Raw genomic sequence first — 18,470 nt, 5'->3', positions numbered from 1 at the left:
ATGTATTAATTTGTTATTTTAGGCACTGGGGTAGATCTATGAATTCTGCTGATGCCCGTGAATGTGGGTGATAGACAACACGCATTTTTTGGAAAATGATAAATACATTAATTAAAAAAAAATATATAGTTCTGTGCCCAAAAAAAAAAAAAAAATGAGAGAAAAAGAAAAAATGCACGCCTCATACAGACCCTTTTCTGTCTCCCTACACACAATTGATAAGTGCTTATCTCTTATTACCAGGCAGTGCTAGTTATTCAATCCTAACCCACCACTCACCTCCTACATCTAGCTCTGACATCCCCCACAGCTCACTCCACTTCCCACCCACTAATCCTGTCCAAGGCAGGTCAAGCAGGTGGTGAAGACAAATCCAGCTCTCCGTAAGCCAGAGGGTAAGCCGGGTCTGCTGACCCTGCCCTGCTAATGAGCTGGGACCTAATCTTATTATAACAAGGCATCTGTGTTATTAAACAATCAACGTAACAGAGGTAGTGTGCAAGTATGAGCAGAAATGTGCACTGACAGTGGAGCTGATGCTGCGCCGAAGAGAAAAGATATTCACTGCTCCAATGTGAACAGGTTCCTGTTAATCCAAAGCGGAAAGGTTCTTGCTGGTCCAAGATTGAAGAGTCCATGCCAATTTAAAATGTATGGTTGGGGCTGGTAAAAAAGGACAGCCCTTTGTCGGTCCAAAGAGCAAACACCCTCACCAGACCTAGTTAGTCAGGTAGCCAGTGGTTCAAGGCAAACAGGTCTTCACTGGTCCAAGCTGGAGGGGTACTCCAATGTCCACGGTAGACAGGCTGTCATCGGTACAAGATGGATGAGCATCACAGATCCAAGGTGGAAGGGCCTTTGCCTGTCCAAGATGAAAGAGACCTAACCAGCTACGGGTGAATGGACCCTTGAAAGTCCACAATGGATGGGCCCAAGGTGACAGCAAGTTACTCATTCAAGGTGTCAAAAAGCAAAGGGATCCACCCTTATGGGAAAGAATAAAAGTGTTCCTCCAATGGTGGAAAGCACACAGCTTTGTTTAAATACCCCTCACCCACCAAAAGTACCCTTTTTGGCATGCTTCATATTCTGGGTCTTTCCACCCCGCTGCGGGATGGGGTGTGCTGCAACCTACGACTACGTGGGAGCACTGGTTATGAAAAACAATACTATGTGTGGTGTAGGAGTGTGAGTGGAAGGGTCAGAAGTGAGTGAATGGTGAAAAATTAAAAAATACCTGGCTCCGTGGAAAAAAATAATTTTAATGTTTCTTTGAGCTGGTATTTTTAAAAGTGGGGAATGGGATGGGGATACTATGCTTTAATGAGCAGTGTCTCCTGTGTCGACATGTTTCAAAGCCCTCCCCTGGCTTCTCATCAGGACCTAGAAGAGATCCCTTCTACACTCAAATCAAGACACCTGTGTATTTACATATATTCTTAACAAAGCGGAGCACATAAATTTAACATGCACTGTATACTATACCCCAGTGGGTATATTGCCGAAAGGGTTTCTTGTATCACCCAGATAATGCCCCATGAGCCTTCGAACCGGGAATGAAGGGGTACCTATTGTCACACAAATATCAAGGTTACCTCCACACCAGGACACTGCCTCGGCGCGGCTCCGTGGACAGCAATCTCTGCTTACAGGTGGGGGATCATTTCTTGTATGAAGCAGATGGGCTGTTCTTCGCCTATATGTGTTTGTGGGTGGCAGGGTGGAAAGGCAGATCTTACTGTCCTGGGTACAGAGGTGCTGGCTATTATATGATGAAAGGGAAGATCCACTGTACAACATGCGGACAAGAAGAGGGTATCAAATAAAACAAGTACTGACAAAGCCAATAGGTTGCACACCTATGCGATGGCTTTATCAATGTTTTAAGACATGCTGCACATCAGAACGAGCTGCTGAGCAAAATGGCTTAAGGTTTTTTTAAAAAATAGTAGTGCTGTGATGTGGCCAGGACTGACCGTGTCAATGTGTGGTTTTTTATAAGTAACAATGACGGGTACGACAATGGGGAAACAACAATAAAAAGATGTGGGAATGGGTTGGATGTATGTGCAAGCAGGGATGTCGTGGAGGGGTGGCAGGACGGAGTGGCAACAACTCGGAGAGGTGGTAGGTGGGAGGGGAAAGAAGCAACACGGGCAAAAAAAGTACCTCCGTTCGCGCAAGCAGTGGAGATACACTAATTAGGAAGAATAAACCTTTCCTCAGTCCATGCGCAAGAGAATACACAGGAAGTGATGCCTTTTTAATTAGGAGGCAGCAAAGGAGAAGTGACACTGAAGCCAATGGATGTTAAACAATGTGTAGATAAACATCAGAGAAAAAATATTATGGGGATAAAATATCATGTCAAGAATATCAAGAACAAAAAATACTGACATGGTAAGTTTTAATAAGTGAGCAAGTTTATACTATATATAACTTGCATATATGTACCTTGACAATATATATATCTTCAAGGTACATAGATGTGGAGTTAGGAATAGTAAATCTATACTTCCCTATTTGCACTAACCTTCTTGATATTGTGGTCCTCGATATTTTTGACAAGATATTCTGTCCACAAGACTTATGATTTTGATATTCGGTCAGTGATCCCCCTCTTGTAAACAATAGTGCCTTGCAAGCGAGAGTACATGTGCTAAGGGAAGGCTCACACAGGCTCGTTCCTAAAAAATGTTGAGGTATGTTGTGAGCGATGAATGTCAGAAACAGTGATTGCACAGGTGTCATTGAGCCTGACTGTGTGCACCATATCACAGACTCTGAGTTGTGCTTCTGGGATTAGAAGCTTTGGGGATGGTTGACTGGTGAGTATACATTAGAAATAAAATGGGGTAAATACAAAGGAGATCATGGCAGACAAGTGTTGCCGGCCCACCTCATCCGCAAAGTCCCCTGCAGCATCCCAGGCCCTCTTCAACTTTCCAACTTTCCTAGGAGGTAGAAGAAAATAATGCAGGCGTGTGAAGGAAAGGGCAAGGAGGTAGGAGTGAGAGGTAAGGGCAACTCAGAAAACCCTTTTTTCTCCCGATTTACACCACACCATAGATGAGTAGGGGAAGGGTAGCATTATAAAGGAGAAGTGCAGGGAGGGAAATAGCGTATAGAGCATTCTGCAGAGGGATAGACCCCTCCATTGCCGCCGCTGCTTGTCACAGCTAGATTAAGTAGTTTTTCTTCTCTGTTACATCACTTCTGCGCATTAAGAGGAGGCTAAGTTTGGCAGATTTGTATAAAAAAAAGACTCTTGAAATTAATAATTAATATGCCTAAGCGTGTGTCTTCTTGCTCTTTGGTTCGTGGAAACTAAATCTACTCCATGGTTTCTTGTCAGTTTTGCCCTCTTCCCACTGCCTTCCTCCGAACAGGGAAGAAGGCACCTCACATGATGTGAACTCTCGAGGGAGGGGCGGTGCACTCTGGTAGGAACAGGCTTGTGCTTTGGGGAGTCGAGTATATTTGCAAGTATAGTATGCAGGTATCCACCGCTGGGAGTTCCACGGAGCAGTCAGGTGTTAATTGCTGCGCTTTCATCTGCACAAAGATATTCCGGTTTTATGAAGCTAGAAAGTGGCCAAAAGGAAGGGCTATTACTTCCTGAAGAATGGTCCTGGACTTATATTTCTTTAGCAACCATTGCATTTTGTTAATGATCGAATGGCATTGTGTGATGCAGATCTAACTTATAGCATAGCAGATTTAAATTTAAAATGTGCTAGATTTTCGATTTTTGTTGCTAGGGGCTGCCCACGGAAACACTTCAAAATTTGAAAGAGGTGGGACGATTTTAGGGGCCTACGGCTCGAGCCTCCAGCGGATCAAGACCCTCTGGTAGATGTGGGATGAGATGTTAATGTCGAGTGCATACATTGGGTTCAGATATTATGTACTGAAGTGGAGACAAGAATGATGACTGTGCGACTGGGTGGGAGGGTTGAGGGGGGAAGGGGGGGGAGGAGGGAGCTTGGGTAGTGGGAGGGTTGGGGGGGCAATGTTCACCCTTGCATCTGTATTTGTTGAATGATTCTTTAAGTAGAAAATTGGATTGTGCTTTATTTTCTGAAGCCTAAATGTCCTGCAGCTATCTCTGGGGTACAGAGACCTGCATATTGTGTACAATCTTCAATAAAAAATGTTTAAAAAAGAAAATGTGCTAGATATACAAAATTTGGTATATGCTAGAGCTATGTTCGATACAAATTGTGACTTTTTTCTCGAAAGTACCAAATAAAGGGTATAGTAGAGATCTACTCTGTATTAAACTAGGCTAATATGTAAACTATCCAAAATGGAAATACCATTAATCCGTTATGTGGCATTCTAGACCATATGTTGCGTGAACTAGAGATGTCAGCACCAGAAAAGGCTCTCACATCTATGAAGTACAAATTGAGGCGAGCACTGCCAATAAGTGTTGTCCCAAACAAGGCTTCGCTATTTAGAATGCATTATATTTGTTGTAATTGTAATTGCATTTATATAGCGTTTCCTACCCCCGACGAGGTGTCAAAGCACTTTTCCGGCTTGTAGTACACTACTCCAGAACTTAAAAGGGATTAGTGGTTAATTAGTATAGGAATATATTAAATCCATTTGAGACGTGGGCATGAGAGTTTGCTATTTGGACAGGTAATAACTGCTCTTTACAAAAATGATATTTGTAACATAGTGATGAGTACTTGACCAACTATTATTATGTACAGAATCCATTAATCATGTGGTCTGCAGGTAACCCGGAGGACGATCAGTGAAAAATAACTTTCCATTTTCCACACAGGACAGTGCCTCGCAGAGGGAGTGGAAAAAAACATGTCAGGCATTTGATTGACTTTTCCCCACCCATACCAGATGAGACAAACAGTATTAGGAAATATGACTACTTCGGTTCCACGTGCCTATTCGTGCAGCAAGGGCTTAACCCGCTGTGCAGTGTCCTGTGGTTTGTGTGTACAGCGCGGAGGCCACAGCAGCGTGCTGTAAAAGGGGTGGTCAGTAAAAGATGGGTACGCGTGAGGGACCGAGTGTGACAGGAAAGAGAAAACATAATGTAACGTCATGCTAAGCGCTCGTTTAGTAATCACTAACGTTCATACGAGTGGCGCACACATTGATTGCGGAACCAAACCTGGTCAAAATTCGTTTCAAGAGGATGTCTAATAGTGGTGTTTCTGAAGGGCCGGAAGGCCTGGGGTAGAGTCAGCCACGTGAGATGTACCGCGAGGTTTACACTGTCCCGGTCCTGCCGGGAAACTCGCTGGCCTGTCGGATATTTTCAGTAACTGCAGACAAGGCCGCATCTACCCCTAGCCGCGCACCTATGGATGCACGTGAAGAAATATCTGAAATGAAAAGCCGGGCCTGACAGGAATGGCGGCGCGCAGGCCGCGGCCAGGCCTAAGTCTGACTGGCAGCCTGTCCGGGCCGCGCGGCTCTGACCTCCTTTGAGGGGGCTCCTTGGGAAGCGCCCCCTGCCAGGCGAGGCCGTTGCTCCGGCTCCCGTCCCCCCTGCCCTATTCTTCGGCTCCTTTCTTCCCCGGGCCCCGGTTTGGCATGCCAACGCCGATTTAGGCCCGAACAAAAGCGCCTGCCGGTGACGGCTTCTCTTGGGGCCGGTTGTCATGGCAGCCCCGGCCCCAGGGGCCGCCGGCCTCCAATCACAGCTGCTCGCGCGGATTAGCATGAGCTCTAATGCTCTGCGCTGAACTACTCGGGGCACAGACAAAGGCACCCTGCTGGAACACGTCTCCGCTTCCCAAGGCTGGCTCCCGCCGGGGCCTGGGCGGCCGGTGCAGGGGACCCTGCCTGCCCGCCCGACCGCCCGCGCCCGCTGCTGCCCGGCGCCCTCCACGCTCACTCCGCGGCTTCGCAGAAAGTTTTCAGTCCGTGGCTCAAAGGCCCCGTGGCCTTCTCATACTCTCGGCGCGTCCCTCCCTCATGACCCCAGTCCTTCCGCGTCACTGCTTTCTGTGAAGTTTTCAGCTCACTACTCGAAGTGTGTGGAAAGTAGAGATGTCTTCCATTCCCCTGCCTCTGCCCGCAGTCCTGCCCCTCCCTCTCTCCATTTTATCTATATATTCACCAGTGCAGGCTACCTCACTGCTCCCGGTTTACAGCTCATAACAAAAGGAGAACCTACCCAGCTCCCCAACCCCTCTGCTCCACTCTACCCACCACACACTGTCCTGTCTCCCCGCCAGTGCTTTATAGTTTCAAACCCTTCACACAAAGGGCGCCGCGGCCCCCTCCCTCCCTCCCCTCTCTTCTGACCTTCATCTGGTCACCGCTCTGTTTCCTATAAAGGTTTCAGTCCGTGACTCAGCATGTGGAAATATCATGCCCTCTGCGGTCGCTCGTCAATCCCTTCCCCTACCACCCTCTTCATCTAATGTACTGGCCGGACCCTTCCAAAGGCACACCCCGATATTCGAAACCTCTGTAGCTCCCGGACGCCAACATGCCATCTTCTCTTCCCGCCACCGCCGTCCCTGTCTTGTCTGTTCACCATTCCATGTGACTTCAGTGCTTCATAAAGGTTTTGGGAGGCGACCTGTGTAGGTAAAGGAGACCTCCACCTCCAGTTCTCCCTCCCTACCCTGGCACCTCACCGCCTTCTAAAGTTTTCAATATGTGACTTCAAGTGCCCGGAGAGAGGAATCTACCTCCTTCTCCCACTCCACTCAAACCACTCTCCTGCTAAGCTTCCACGTGACGTCTCTACTTCCTAAAGTTTCAAGCACATTACACATTTCAGAGAAAAGATAACCTTCCTAATCCCTTCTCCTCTCCGGTACCCTTCCCACCTTCCAGTATCCCTTCCACGCTGAACCCCTCTTTTTTGTGTGCAGTTTTATATAGCGCAAACTCAACCCGAATGTATCAGAGCGCTTTACATGAGCACCAGTTGCATTACAGACGGACAAATTCATTTTTTAGACACGGGGAGATTAAGTGATTTGCCCAGAATCACAGGATGCTCAAGCCTCCCGCCACACTCGAGCCAGGTTACCCATTCCCAGCTTCAAAGACGGCCGCTACAGCCGATAAGCCACACCCTCTCTTACTAGCTCATCTAAGCCCAGCATCACTGCTTGGTAAAGGTGGAGGGTCGTGGCTCTAAAGTGAAGGATAGGGAGACCTGATTTCTTCCCGTGCCCTTATAATTTAGTTCCATATTTTGTTGGGTGCTGCATAGCATCTTGGCTAACATTTATATATAGTGCTATAGGATTTAACATGTTCGGCGCCTTGCCGTCGACGGAGGGTCTCTCACCCCTGGTTAAACACACGGGGCCTTATTTATGAAGGACTTGCGCCGCCGGTGCGTCACTTTTTCCCATGTTAAAAGAGACGCACCGGCGGCGCAAGTCCTTCATAAATAAGGCCCACGGAGGGCAACATTCATATTTATGCAAAGTCCAAGGATGCATAAGGATGAGAGCTGCAACACAAGGCAGGCTGCAGAAGCCAAAGCGGGCTTCGTTTCCGGGTCGCGACCCCATTTACCGTGACGCTCCTCTTCTATCTAATTGAAGAGTTCCGGGCGAAAATTAGCACAAAAACATAGACAGGGAGGGTGGGGAGTTAAGACACGGGGGGCATGGGAAACACCGAGTTGGGTGACCCCTAGTAAAAAACATAAATACATAACAAAAAACCTTTGGCAAGGATTTCACTGCGGGGAAGTCGGCGACTTACAAGCATATACAGACGTTTCCACGTGACTGTTTTAAAATGAAATGCATACTTGACATTTTTTAGCTTACTTGATGGCATTGTTTCTTTGTAGTTGAATATTTCTGCTTATGTTTTTTGTCCTTGCAGTTTTCCGATACTTTCCGTCTAGGGCACATTCATGAATCTGGCCTCAATACACGAGAACAAGTGCCCTACCTGTATCCCTTACCAGGTAACCTGAATTGTGCGGAGAGTGACATATCCTTCCCTCCTTTCTCCGCCCCATTCCTTTCAAACAAAACCCTTTTAAGTGGCAGCCAGGAAGTCAGCAGGCAGCTGGATCTCAAACACTCATCTCTGCTCAGGTTTCTGTAACATAAACCCTAAACCACCTCTGCTCAAAGTGCCATAAAACAATCAAAGGCTGAGAGGAAACACCTCGTAGGCCACTGATGTGTGCACACCCCTTCATCCCCCAAGGGTATTCACCAGGTGGGCGCACACTCATCCCCCTCATCAAAACCCCAAAAATAATTTACAGGTTTACACAATATTTAACAAAGGCAGCAGTATAATAACCACCTAGATCAATCCCAGCAGAGCAAAAACAATCCCTAAGAGCTATATCTCTATACCAATCACTGCAAGGAGGAAATGCAGCCAAACGTCTATTAATGGCAATACTCACTGCCTGTAAACTCAGACAAACACACAGTATAGCCAAAAATCCCTGACGGGAAATCTAGTAGAATACCTTATCCGTTTCAAAGCAATACAGGCAGTAAACCCAGACAAACATCTATTTATGTCAATCATTATAGGTTGAACTCAGCCACTCATCTATCCATTGCAAAAAACACAGTTGATGGACAGAATGCAGAACAATGTCTTACATTCACCCCAGTACAAAGATCTGGGTCTAAATCAATCGTTTTTTTGCACTCCACACCACCCTAGGTCAGACACTGGCTATATGCAAATCAACCTTGACCCTGTGCCTCATGGGAGCAGTCCAGCCCGAACTTCCAAGCCATGTCTTTCCTAGACCGGAATCAAGCATCCAAGGACCGGTTTCTGACTATCAGCCTTCTTCAGCCTGGATAGCTTGACTCCAGAGATGTGGAGAGCCTGGGACTCACGTCTGAGCATACCCAGCCCACTCGGGGTGAAAATTGCAAAAAACACAGTTGATGGACAGAATGCAGAACAATGTCTTACATTCACCCCAGTACGAAGATCTGGGCTTAAATCCATCGTTTTTTTGCACTCCACACCACCCTAGGTCAGACACTGGCTATATGCAAATCAGCCTTGACCCTGTGCCTCATGGGAGCAGTCCAGCCCGCACTTCCAAGCCATGTCTTTCCTAGACCGGAATCAAGCATCCAAGGACCGGTTTCTGGCTATCAGCCTTCTTCAGCCTGGATAGCTGGACTCCAGAGATGTGGAGAGCCTGGGACTCACGTCTGAGCATATCCAGCCCACTCGGGGTGAAAATTGCAAAAAACACAATTGATGGACAGAATGCAGAACAATGTCTTACATTCACCCCAGTACAAAGATCTGGGCCTAAATCCATAGTTTTTTTGCACTCCACACCACCCTAGGTCAGACACAGGCTATATGCAAATCAGCCTTGACCCTGTGCCTCATGGGAACAGTCCAGCCCGAACTACCAAGCCATATCTTTCCTAGACCGGAATCAAGCATCCAAGGACCGGTTTCTGGCTATCAGCCTTCTTCAGCCTGGATAGCTTGACTCCAGAGATGTGGAGAGCCTGGGACTCACGTCTGAGCATACCCAGCCCACTCGGGGTGAAAATTGCAAAAAACACAGTTGATGGACAGAATGCAGAACAATGCCTCTGGGGTGAATGTAAGACATTATTCTGCATTCTGTCCATCAACTATCCTGGCTGAAGAAGGCTGATAGCCAGAAAACGGTCCTTGGATGCTTGATTCCGGTCTAGGAAACACATGGCTTGGAAGTTCGGGCTGAACTGTTCCCATGAGGCACAGGGTCAAGGCTGATTTGCATATAGCCAGTGTCTGACCTAGTGTGGTGTGGAGTGCAAAAAAACAATGGATTTAGGCCCAGATCCTTGTACTGGGGTGAATGTAAGACATTGTTCTGCATTCTGTCCATCAACTGTATTTTTTGCAATTTTCACCCCGAGTGGGCTGGGTATGCTCAGACGTGAGTCCCAGGCTCTCCACATCATTGGAGTCAAGCTATCCAGGCTGAAGAAGGCTGATAGCCAGAAACCGGTCCTTGGATGCTTTATTCCGGTCTAGGAAAGACATGGCTTGGTAGTTCGGGCTGGACTGTTCCCATGAGGCACAGGGTCAAGGCTGATTTGCATATAGCCAGTGTCTGACCTAGGGTGGTGTGGAGTGCAAAAAAACAATGGATTTAGGCCCAGATCTTTGTACTGGGGTGAATGTAAGACGTTGTTCTGCATTCTGTCCATCAACTGTGTTTTTTGCACTCGTCTATCCATGGCATAATTACTAACAGAAAAATTCAGTCAAATAACTATTCATACCACTCACATTAGGTAGGATCCTCAGCCAAATACCTATCCATAGTAAGCATTTGCACACATGCATGCATGATCATACACAAATACACACACTCAGTCACTCGCCCACTAACGTTTGATGATGCCCCGTCAGACTTTCCTGCTTTATTCACTAGCCACTTTTCTGGGTAGGCCCCCCTATCAGGCTTCCCTTCTCTTTCTTTGCATAATTCCGGTTAGTGCCATGTTCTCCTTGAATGCCCCTGGCACTCTGGCCTGCCCCCCTGCAGATTTTCCCTTTCTCCTGCCACCAGCCATGTTTTCATATTTCGTCTTCCCGTGGACCTTCTCTACCACGCCATTAAAGGCCTCCGGGAAAGGGGCAGCAACTAGTAGGCTCATGTAACTGTGGACCCCAACCAACACTCTACAATGACCGGCTGGGCCTGATCAGGTTGGCAAGCCCGTTACCTAAAAGTTCTGCAGTCAAGAGCATCTGAGATGAAGGGTGACTGTGTGCAGCGTTTCCCGTCTTTGGGCCTGGAAGGCCAGAAGACAACGACTTCAACTTTCCTCATCTGCCCTTTCCTCATGTGAAGGAGCTGCTAACATACTGTATCACCTTACAGTGATCTGTCATGTGCCAATGAATATAGCCTACAATATGGCTACATTAATATAACAACTAACTAAAACCAGTTTTGCCGTACAAATATTTTTCGGATAACATTGTATTTTTTCGAGTTCTATTATTTCCCTTGGGTGTTCACCTTGCATGCTCTTCCTACCATAAAGTTCAATTCATTCACACCTACTTTCTGAAATGCTCAAATCTCACACTATACATTTTCTACTCGCTCTTTTTTCTTCATACATGAGACAAATTCTGAGCACATCTGAGTTAACTTGTTGCATACCAGTGATACTACAAATATGCAAGTAGAACCAGATAACTATTTACCTGGCTGCACTTATATCCTCAACACACACGCAACACAGGGGAGAGGTACCACCCTTCCCTTCCTCCTCCCTACTTTAACATTAATTCACACCAAAGAAAGGAAGGGCTATTCCAAAATGAACTATTGTTTCATAGGGAGCAGCTCAGTATTCTACAACAGGTAATGCCATGGAGTTCAAATACAGCCCTCACACACTAGATAGTGTCATGCTTCATCATAGGGTGCGCATCAACATCCTGACGCAGACCAACGTACAGAATCCTGACATACCCTGTGTTCCAGTAACATCAGGAGAGACCCTACGGGAATCTGCTTGCAACCTGAATGTGAGTTGAACCCATCTTGCAATGTGTTTTCACTTCTTCAGGCTAAGTTGGGAAAGTAAAGTTCCCTACGCCAAGCATCTCTCTTACTTTAGTAAGCATCACTTTAATACAGACTCTGCAATGGTTGCAATAGATTGTGTAGTGCTCTCTAGTGGCAGATCTCACTGTCCAAAACCAGCCCATGAAGATATCCTACAAGAACCCGACTTGAATGAGAAAATAATACTGATATCAAGTGAGTATTCCTGCTTACTGAAATGGCACAAAATCTATATTGTAGTATGAAAAGGCTAAGGACACAATAGGGATTCCTTTACGTTGCAACACATCACTTGAACAGATTTTCCTTCTGACTATCTCTAGCCATGTTTCCATATATCCCCAATCCTGATTCCCCTTGCCCACTCCTACAGAGGCTGCCAGGAGACTCGCTCCAAGGGTACTGTAACTGGGACCTCTGATCATCCTCCTGCAATGATATTTAGGGTCTACTCTATGACACGTTTCCTTCATTCTAGGGTCTCCAGTTCACCTGGGTGTACTCTGGTTAATGGAGACTTAAATAAATGGATACTTCCTAGAGGAAATCCCCTGCTTGGAGAAGGTGGGCATCGACAGCCATGGGACAGACTGTTCTATGACCAATCTGTCTTCTCTAAACAATTACATAATGTACTGCTAGTGTCGTCTAAAGTAAAAACCAAGGCCCTTATGTGTTTCAACCCATTTCCCTGTAGAAAAAGAATGGGTAAAACTCTTTGATACATCAGACTCCAAGTGTCAAGCATTGCATCCAATGTTCCCGGTCACATTTTCTTTCGAAGCAGTGGTGAGGTCTACTCCTTAACATTCCCACTTGATATAGCGTTCGTTATTTCGCATTATTTGATTTTTCTTGCAGTACTATACATCATCCAAAACAATACATTAGATTAGGGATACTTCAAGTACGCCCCAGGGGTCCCACGGACACCACACGGCTCGCATGTAACTGCATTACTTGCCAACGACAAACGCCACTTATAAATATGTAGTTCAAATAAGGAGACACAATACTACACAAATAGCGAGATGCAAAGCATGTCAATGCTTTGGCAGCTATCACTTTTCTCCCAAAAGTACTTGCCAATAAAATACTGCACAGGGAAACATACAACAGAACACAAGCAAAGGTATAGTTCACAAATATCCAACACAGCTGAGCTATGCCAACAGCACCAATCATCAAGAAACCTCAGACAAAACACAATACAGAACAGCTCAAACATAGCTCAGATACTCCATAGTCACCTACTACAAACAACAGTTGAGTCACGTCATGTATAGTACAATTATCTAAAGCTATAGCTGTCCCTATTAATAAAATAAAAGGCACATTACAGCCCGAAACGTTGCACAAGCAATCAGTAAAGGTTTCCAGACTAATTTCTCTGACATCGATATCATACATTCATAACTTCATTCAAAATACCTAGTTAGCAGTACCACTGTTTTTTTTGTTATTTAGTAATCCAGCAATAAACCTCATAATATGCAGGGCATACCACACACGCTTAAATCCATACTAACACCTTTATAAACGAATAGCCACAAAGATCAATACTTTTGAAACACAGTACATAACTGTTTCAGAAAACTACACAACAATCAACCAGAATCCCAAACTAAGATCAAATCATATAAGTAAGCCTCTGGAAGCAGATCTAATCAATGCCCTCTGGATAAGGGTCACCTACAAATAAGACAACTGCACACACTTACGGGGTACATCTAATCCTACATTTGTCACTAACAACAATCACATCAGAGTGCCCCATATCAAAATAATTATTGACATGTTTAGTGCATAAAAAAACACCTTTAAAGTTCATACATGACACTCTCAATTAAATAGCACGCAAGTTCTTACTGCATACATTGTTGACCATACAGTGTACACAGATGAATGCATTACCCAAACTAACTCACTCTGGATGATCAGAGGTTGGGAAATCCAATCAGAATAAGGATACAAGTTTAGGGAGGTCTCCAAACATACTCATCAGCTAGCCAGGCTATCACAGAACTCATAAAAGACACCCACTAAAGAGAATTAAGACCATGTTACAACTTTTTCCCCCCGAAAGAACCCTTTCCCAACAGTGCATCTTTTTAATTGCATGCCATCTGTATATTAAGGATTCACAAATCTTTGATTGTTCTCATCACATCTTATTGTTGTGATAAATAGTGGTGTGACGCATTAACCTAATCTTCAATTTTTCAATAATACTAAATTAGTTACAACTTTAAAATTTATCACTCCATTTTGCAGTCAGGCAAGTTTGAGAAAACATTCTGTGGAAAAAAAACAATCATAGTTTATTCTGACCTTCCCCCTAGATAATAAACTCTTTTCAAATAATATCCACACTCCTAGAGGTTATAGACTGAAGGAGAAACAGGCCTCATTTCACAGGATGCAGTCTCTAGCTTTGAGCTAAATGTAATCATACATACCTTGCCAAACTGTTCAAAGTATTGCTTTACATCCTCCACCGTGGTATTCACTGACAAACCACCAACAAAAATCTTTTTCGTCCGCGTTACCATCTGAAAAATATACAAAAACGCGTTAGACATGGATAAAAGGGGCCGTTCCCAAAGACTGGGTCCAGTCACCAGCGGTTGCGTTAAAGGGAGTATTTAGAAGGGCATTCGTCTGGCAGGTTCTACAGACTGTGTATATAGTATTTTAAGATGATGAAGAAGAGGCTGCATTACAGCCACTTTGGCACAATCATAGTGGTAGTGGAAATAAGATCACTGGCTCTTTGACACCGACATAGTTTCATAGGAAATGGTATCACATGGCCCCTGACCTGTTATCTCACAAGAGGCATTATGCAAACTTTAACTCTCATGACATCAAAGGAAGTTAATAAAGATTATGTGATACATCAAACCAATAAATAATGCTAAAATATTAGCAAGAGTTTAAAAGCAGGCAAAGGGCTGACAAAGGGATCTGTGGATTTGTGGGGACACAAATAGCACCATTGCCAACAGTTACTGTGCCACAGAAAGAGTGCTCATTAGCTCCCTGGTGGTTGCTTCAGGTGGTGGAGGAGAACAAAACACTTCTATCCCCACTCGATGGCAGGCAGAAATACTTCACCAGGCTAAATACATGATTTTCCGTGTCAACAATACACATTTGGGACCCAGAGCTGGTCAGCGCTCTGCTGAATGGTTAGTGAGACAAGCAGGACTACATACAAAGCAAGCCAGCATCAGAGTCTGGCACTTGTTCCCCAAGGCACTGGGTGTGTTTAATAAGAGTTAGAACATTAGTTTGGGAGCGGTTTAATGACAAGAGGAATGCACAGAGCATGAGATAATGAGGAGCTACGGAAGAACATTTAGGCAACATTTTCATGTTGAGCACTTTTCATTGGTTCGCTTCATTTAAGTGGTTGTGATATAGCTGACGTCATGAGTAAGAAATAATGTTTCTGACCACAGAAGAAAAAAAGCTCAGATCTAGACATAATTGTTCATCATCATGTGATCCAGCATGGGCTTGCCTAGCTTTTATCCGTAAAATGAATAAAAGCCAAACGAGCAGGATCTCAGAAAGCGCAACAGCAGATCTGAATAGTGTAGAATTGTCTTAAACAGGAAATTTTTAACTGGATTGATCTCTAGGAATATCTGACATTCTTACGCCTGGGTCACATGAAAATAACAGGTATTCGTAAACAAAGTTTGTGTGCTATGCATTGACTTCAAACGGGTAATGTAGAAGATCATAAAAAGGGGATCAGATGTAAATTTCACACTCTAAGAAAAAGAGCTTGTCCATTCTTCAGTGTCCAACAAACTTACGGTTACCATCTTTTTTCCATTGAGAAGTACATCGGTTAACATTGCTTGTCAGAATTCAAACCAATCCCTCATTGACAGCATGTGTTTGAGCTAAGACCTACCTTGCTTTTATTTAGTTACTTATTCACACATTTCTATTTTAGATTTTTGGCATGTTTTTGGTATTGTTTTTATTTAATGAGTTTAAGCTTTTTTACCATATACACTAAATAGAGTAACATTGAATACAAAACAACAAAGTTAGCATCGGAAGGTATATTTACAAAACTGAACTTGTTATAAAGTCCAAACCAGTACTATGCGACATTAACCCCTTCCACGCTGATGACGAGCTGGGCTCGTCATGGCGTAGCCTCCTCGCGCGCTGACGACGAGCCCAGCTCGTCACGTAACATGCGATTAAAAAAATCTCAGCGTGCGAGCGGAATTCCGCTAGCGCGCATGAGGTTAACCTGCGGTATATTAGGATCAGGTGGGGGGGGGGACAGAGTGTATATGGGTTTGTGTGATCTAGAGGCACATCATATCTGAGATGATCAAATATCAGAAACCAACAAGAATTGGAGTACAAATTAATTGAGGCTTTGCACAAGAATCTAGACTAGAAGCATCACACACAAATGTTTGTCTGGGATCGCTTCCTCATGAGATTCACTGTGGATCATGTTTTTTTGCTGAAGACCCTGGCTGTCGTTAGCAGTCAGTCCCCAATACCGGAGTCTCAAGGGGCTCCAGAGAAACAGCCCTTCATTTCCAGGTGGGAAGGCTATTAAGTGTCTGGGGTCGTTGCAACCTGAAGACAAGGGTGGGGCCTTCAGTCCTGTGATTCCAAACAATTAGTTTGCTGCGGTGGGTTATAGAGAGGAAATATGGGGTGTCAGAGTCTGCAAGATTCTGGGACTACTTAGTCTCACATAGCCATGTCTTTGTTTTATGTCCGCTTGTACCTGAATTGTCTGATGTGGGAAGCATGGTTGTAACCATGTCAGAGTGATGGCATTACTGATGAGGTCAGGTGCGAAGCAAGAGAGGACCAAGCAGACACCTGTCCATCTAATGTTCACCTATCAAACAGCCCTTCTTGCAATCAATGCAGCGTCTATAAGGGTATCTGACCCCTCTGCAGATTAAATATGCATGCCTCTGCTGTCATTAAGGGTATATATAGTCGATATAAACATACATCTGTATAGAACAGGAAGTTACGCTGGGACACTGCGTACACCCAGAGCTTACTTATCAAAAATAAATAATAATGCTTAGCTGTGCAGCTTAGTGACACACAGCCCAGAGCAGAAGAGCAGATGGCTCGGTGACAAGCAGAGTGGACGGCAAAATCCCGTGCACATCCGTCCCTTTTCATTTAGTAATCCTTGCTTGAGAGATAGAGCCATGCCTGGCACACGGCGGATCCTGGCAACAAACACAGGGGAGGGCTTTTAGTGCTTATATTCAGGCATTTCATTGACCCATTGAGTGTGGCAGTCGCTTTATTGAATTAGCCATGGTCAGAGGGAAGAGAAGTTGACACAACCCTACTGGGGTAAAAACTTTAACACAGTCACACAACTTGATTTAACCAATTAAGGTATCTAAGAAACTTACCTCGGAACCCTTTGAAAAGCAACCTGTGGAATTCCAAACGTGCTGGGAAGCCTTACTGACAGCTGACTGTATGCTAGTAACTGGCATATAACAAAACCAATACTGCCTGCAGTATAGCTGATCAGAGTGGCCAACATGAAGTAACACTAGCACCCACAGAGCATCGCTGTAACAAAACACATCCCACCAAGAACCCATCTTTAGAGCTCATCAAAATCATTACGAAATCTACGTAAAGCACAACCCCTGTGGGAAAGTCTGTGAGGAACTCCAAGCTGCAACATGTTTAACATGTCTGACCATGGCCTGGGATGCTCTATTTTTGTTCCGGAATCTGCTGCGGCTCTATTGGCTATCTAGAATGAGGGAAGCCTCCAGGCCTTGCAAGGTTGGGTACTTTAAATGGAGGCCAAGTAGTGACTGGCGTGCCCCTGTAAATCTGACTGCTCGGTTTTTAAATATCAGCTTGTGTGTTGTATCTCGTTTGCAATTTAAGTAGCTGATTCACAAAGTTCTTTTTCTGTCGCAAATAGGCCAGGGACCCCATAACAAAGCCTAACAGGCAGAAAATGCAAAAGTCACAAAATCAAAAGATGCATAAATGCCATGCTGTGTTCATAACTTCTTTTATCCTCCGGGAGCATAGCATACATACACAATGAAAGCGGGTGACAAAAAAACAGGAGGCCGGGGAAAGGACTGAAACGGCAAAATATCCCCATTTGAATATGCAAAATCAGGGTTCAGATGTCCTGCCCAAGGACAGGAAATAAAAATGTGTTTTACATCTACAAATGTGTAGATGTAAGGGAGGCCCTAGCAGAAAAACAATCCTTTTATTGTTGCTCAGCACATCAAGGTGGAGCAAGAACTTTGCGTGAGACTCACGAGAAGTGACAGTGAGTAAAAATGCACCCATTTTGTTGGAGTATTTAACCCCATGGACTATTTAGGCATGATGCAGGTGACAAGCTTGTGATTCAGCAAAACAGAAGCATTTTACCACCACAGCAAGTGCATTTTACTCAGTATCTTTACGCTTCAAAGTTGACACATATGTGAGTCAGCCCACAGCTGATTACACCTTAAAAATTGCATACTAGTAGATTTGTTTCTGTTGCAGGGGGAGTGTGATTAAAGAAACCACTGGCCAAGTGACACCCACACTGCTCGACTGTGTACCGCCCCCTTAACAGGCCAGCAGATTAAAACACTGTTGTACAGGGCTGGCTAATGCTACAGAGCCAAGTGGGATCTGTAATTATGCTTCAGAGCTCAACTCAGAAAAATAACTAGATCCGGAACAAAAATATCATTAAGGGCGCAGATTTGAAGCAGCTCGGGGGAGGAGGGGTGGTGAAGAATGAAAATAAGTCATCTCTCCCTCTCTCAAAATCAGCAACATAATTATTATGATACTATATTTGTAATTTATGACGCTTTGAAAATTATGTGATCCGTTCCTTCTCTATTTCTGTAAATCTTTCTCCCTG

At 44.8% G+C, this 18,470-nt stretch overlaps 1 protein-coding gene across 5 annotated transcripts in view; it reads right to left on the bottom strand.

Annotated features, from left to right (window-relative positions):
• Nucleotides 1-18,470, bottom strand: part of MSI1 (musashi RNA binding protein 1) — a 155,698-nt gene that overhangs the window by 70,878 nt on the left and 66,350 nt on the right. For all 5 annotated transcript variants that reach the window (XM_086942857.1, XM_086942858.1, XM_086942859.1 and 2 more), the window contains one exon: nt 14,005-14,097. In XM_086942857.1, coding sequence (XP_086798983.1) covers nt 14,005-14,097 — 93 coding nt within the window. The remainder of the gene's footprint in view (nt 1-14,004; nt 14,098-18,470) is intronic.

Source organism: Lissotriton vulgaris, chromosome 11 (genome assembly GCF_964263255.1).
Source record: "Lissotriton vulgaris chromosome 11, aLisVul1.2, whole genome shotgun sequence".
Classification (NCBI taxonomy): Eukaryota; Metazoa; Chordata; class Amphibia; order Caudata; family Salamandridae; genus Lissotriton; species Lissotriton vulgaris.
This window is presented reverse-complemented; position numbering and strand designations above follow the sequence as displayed.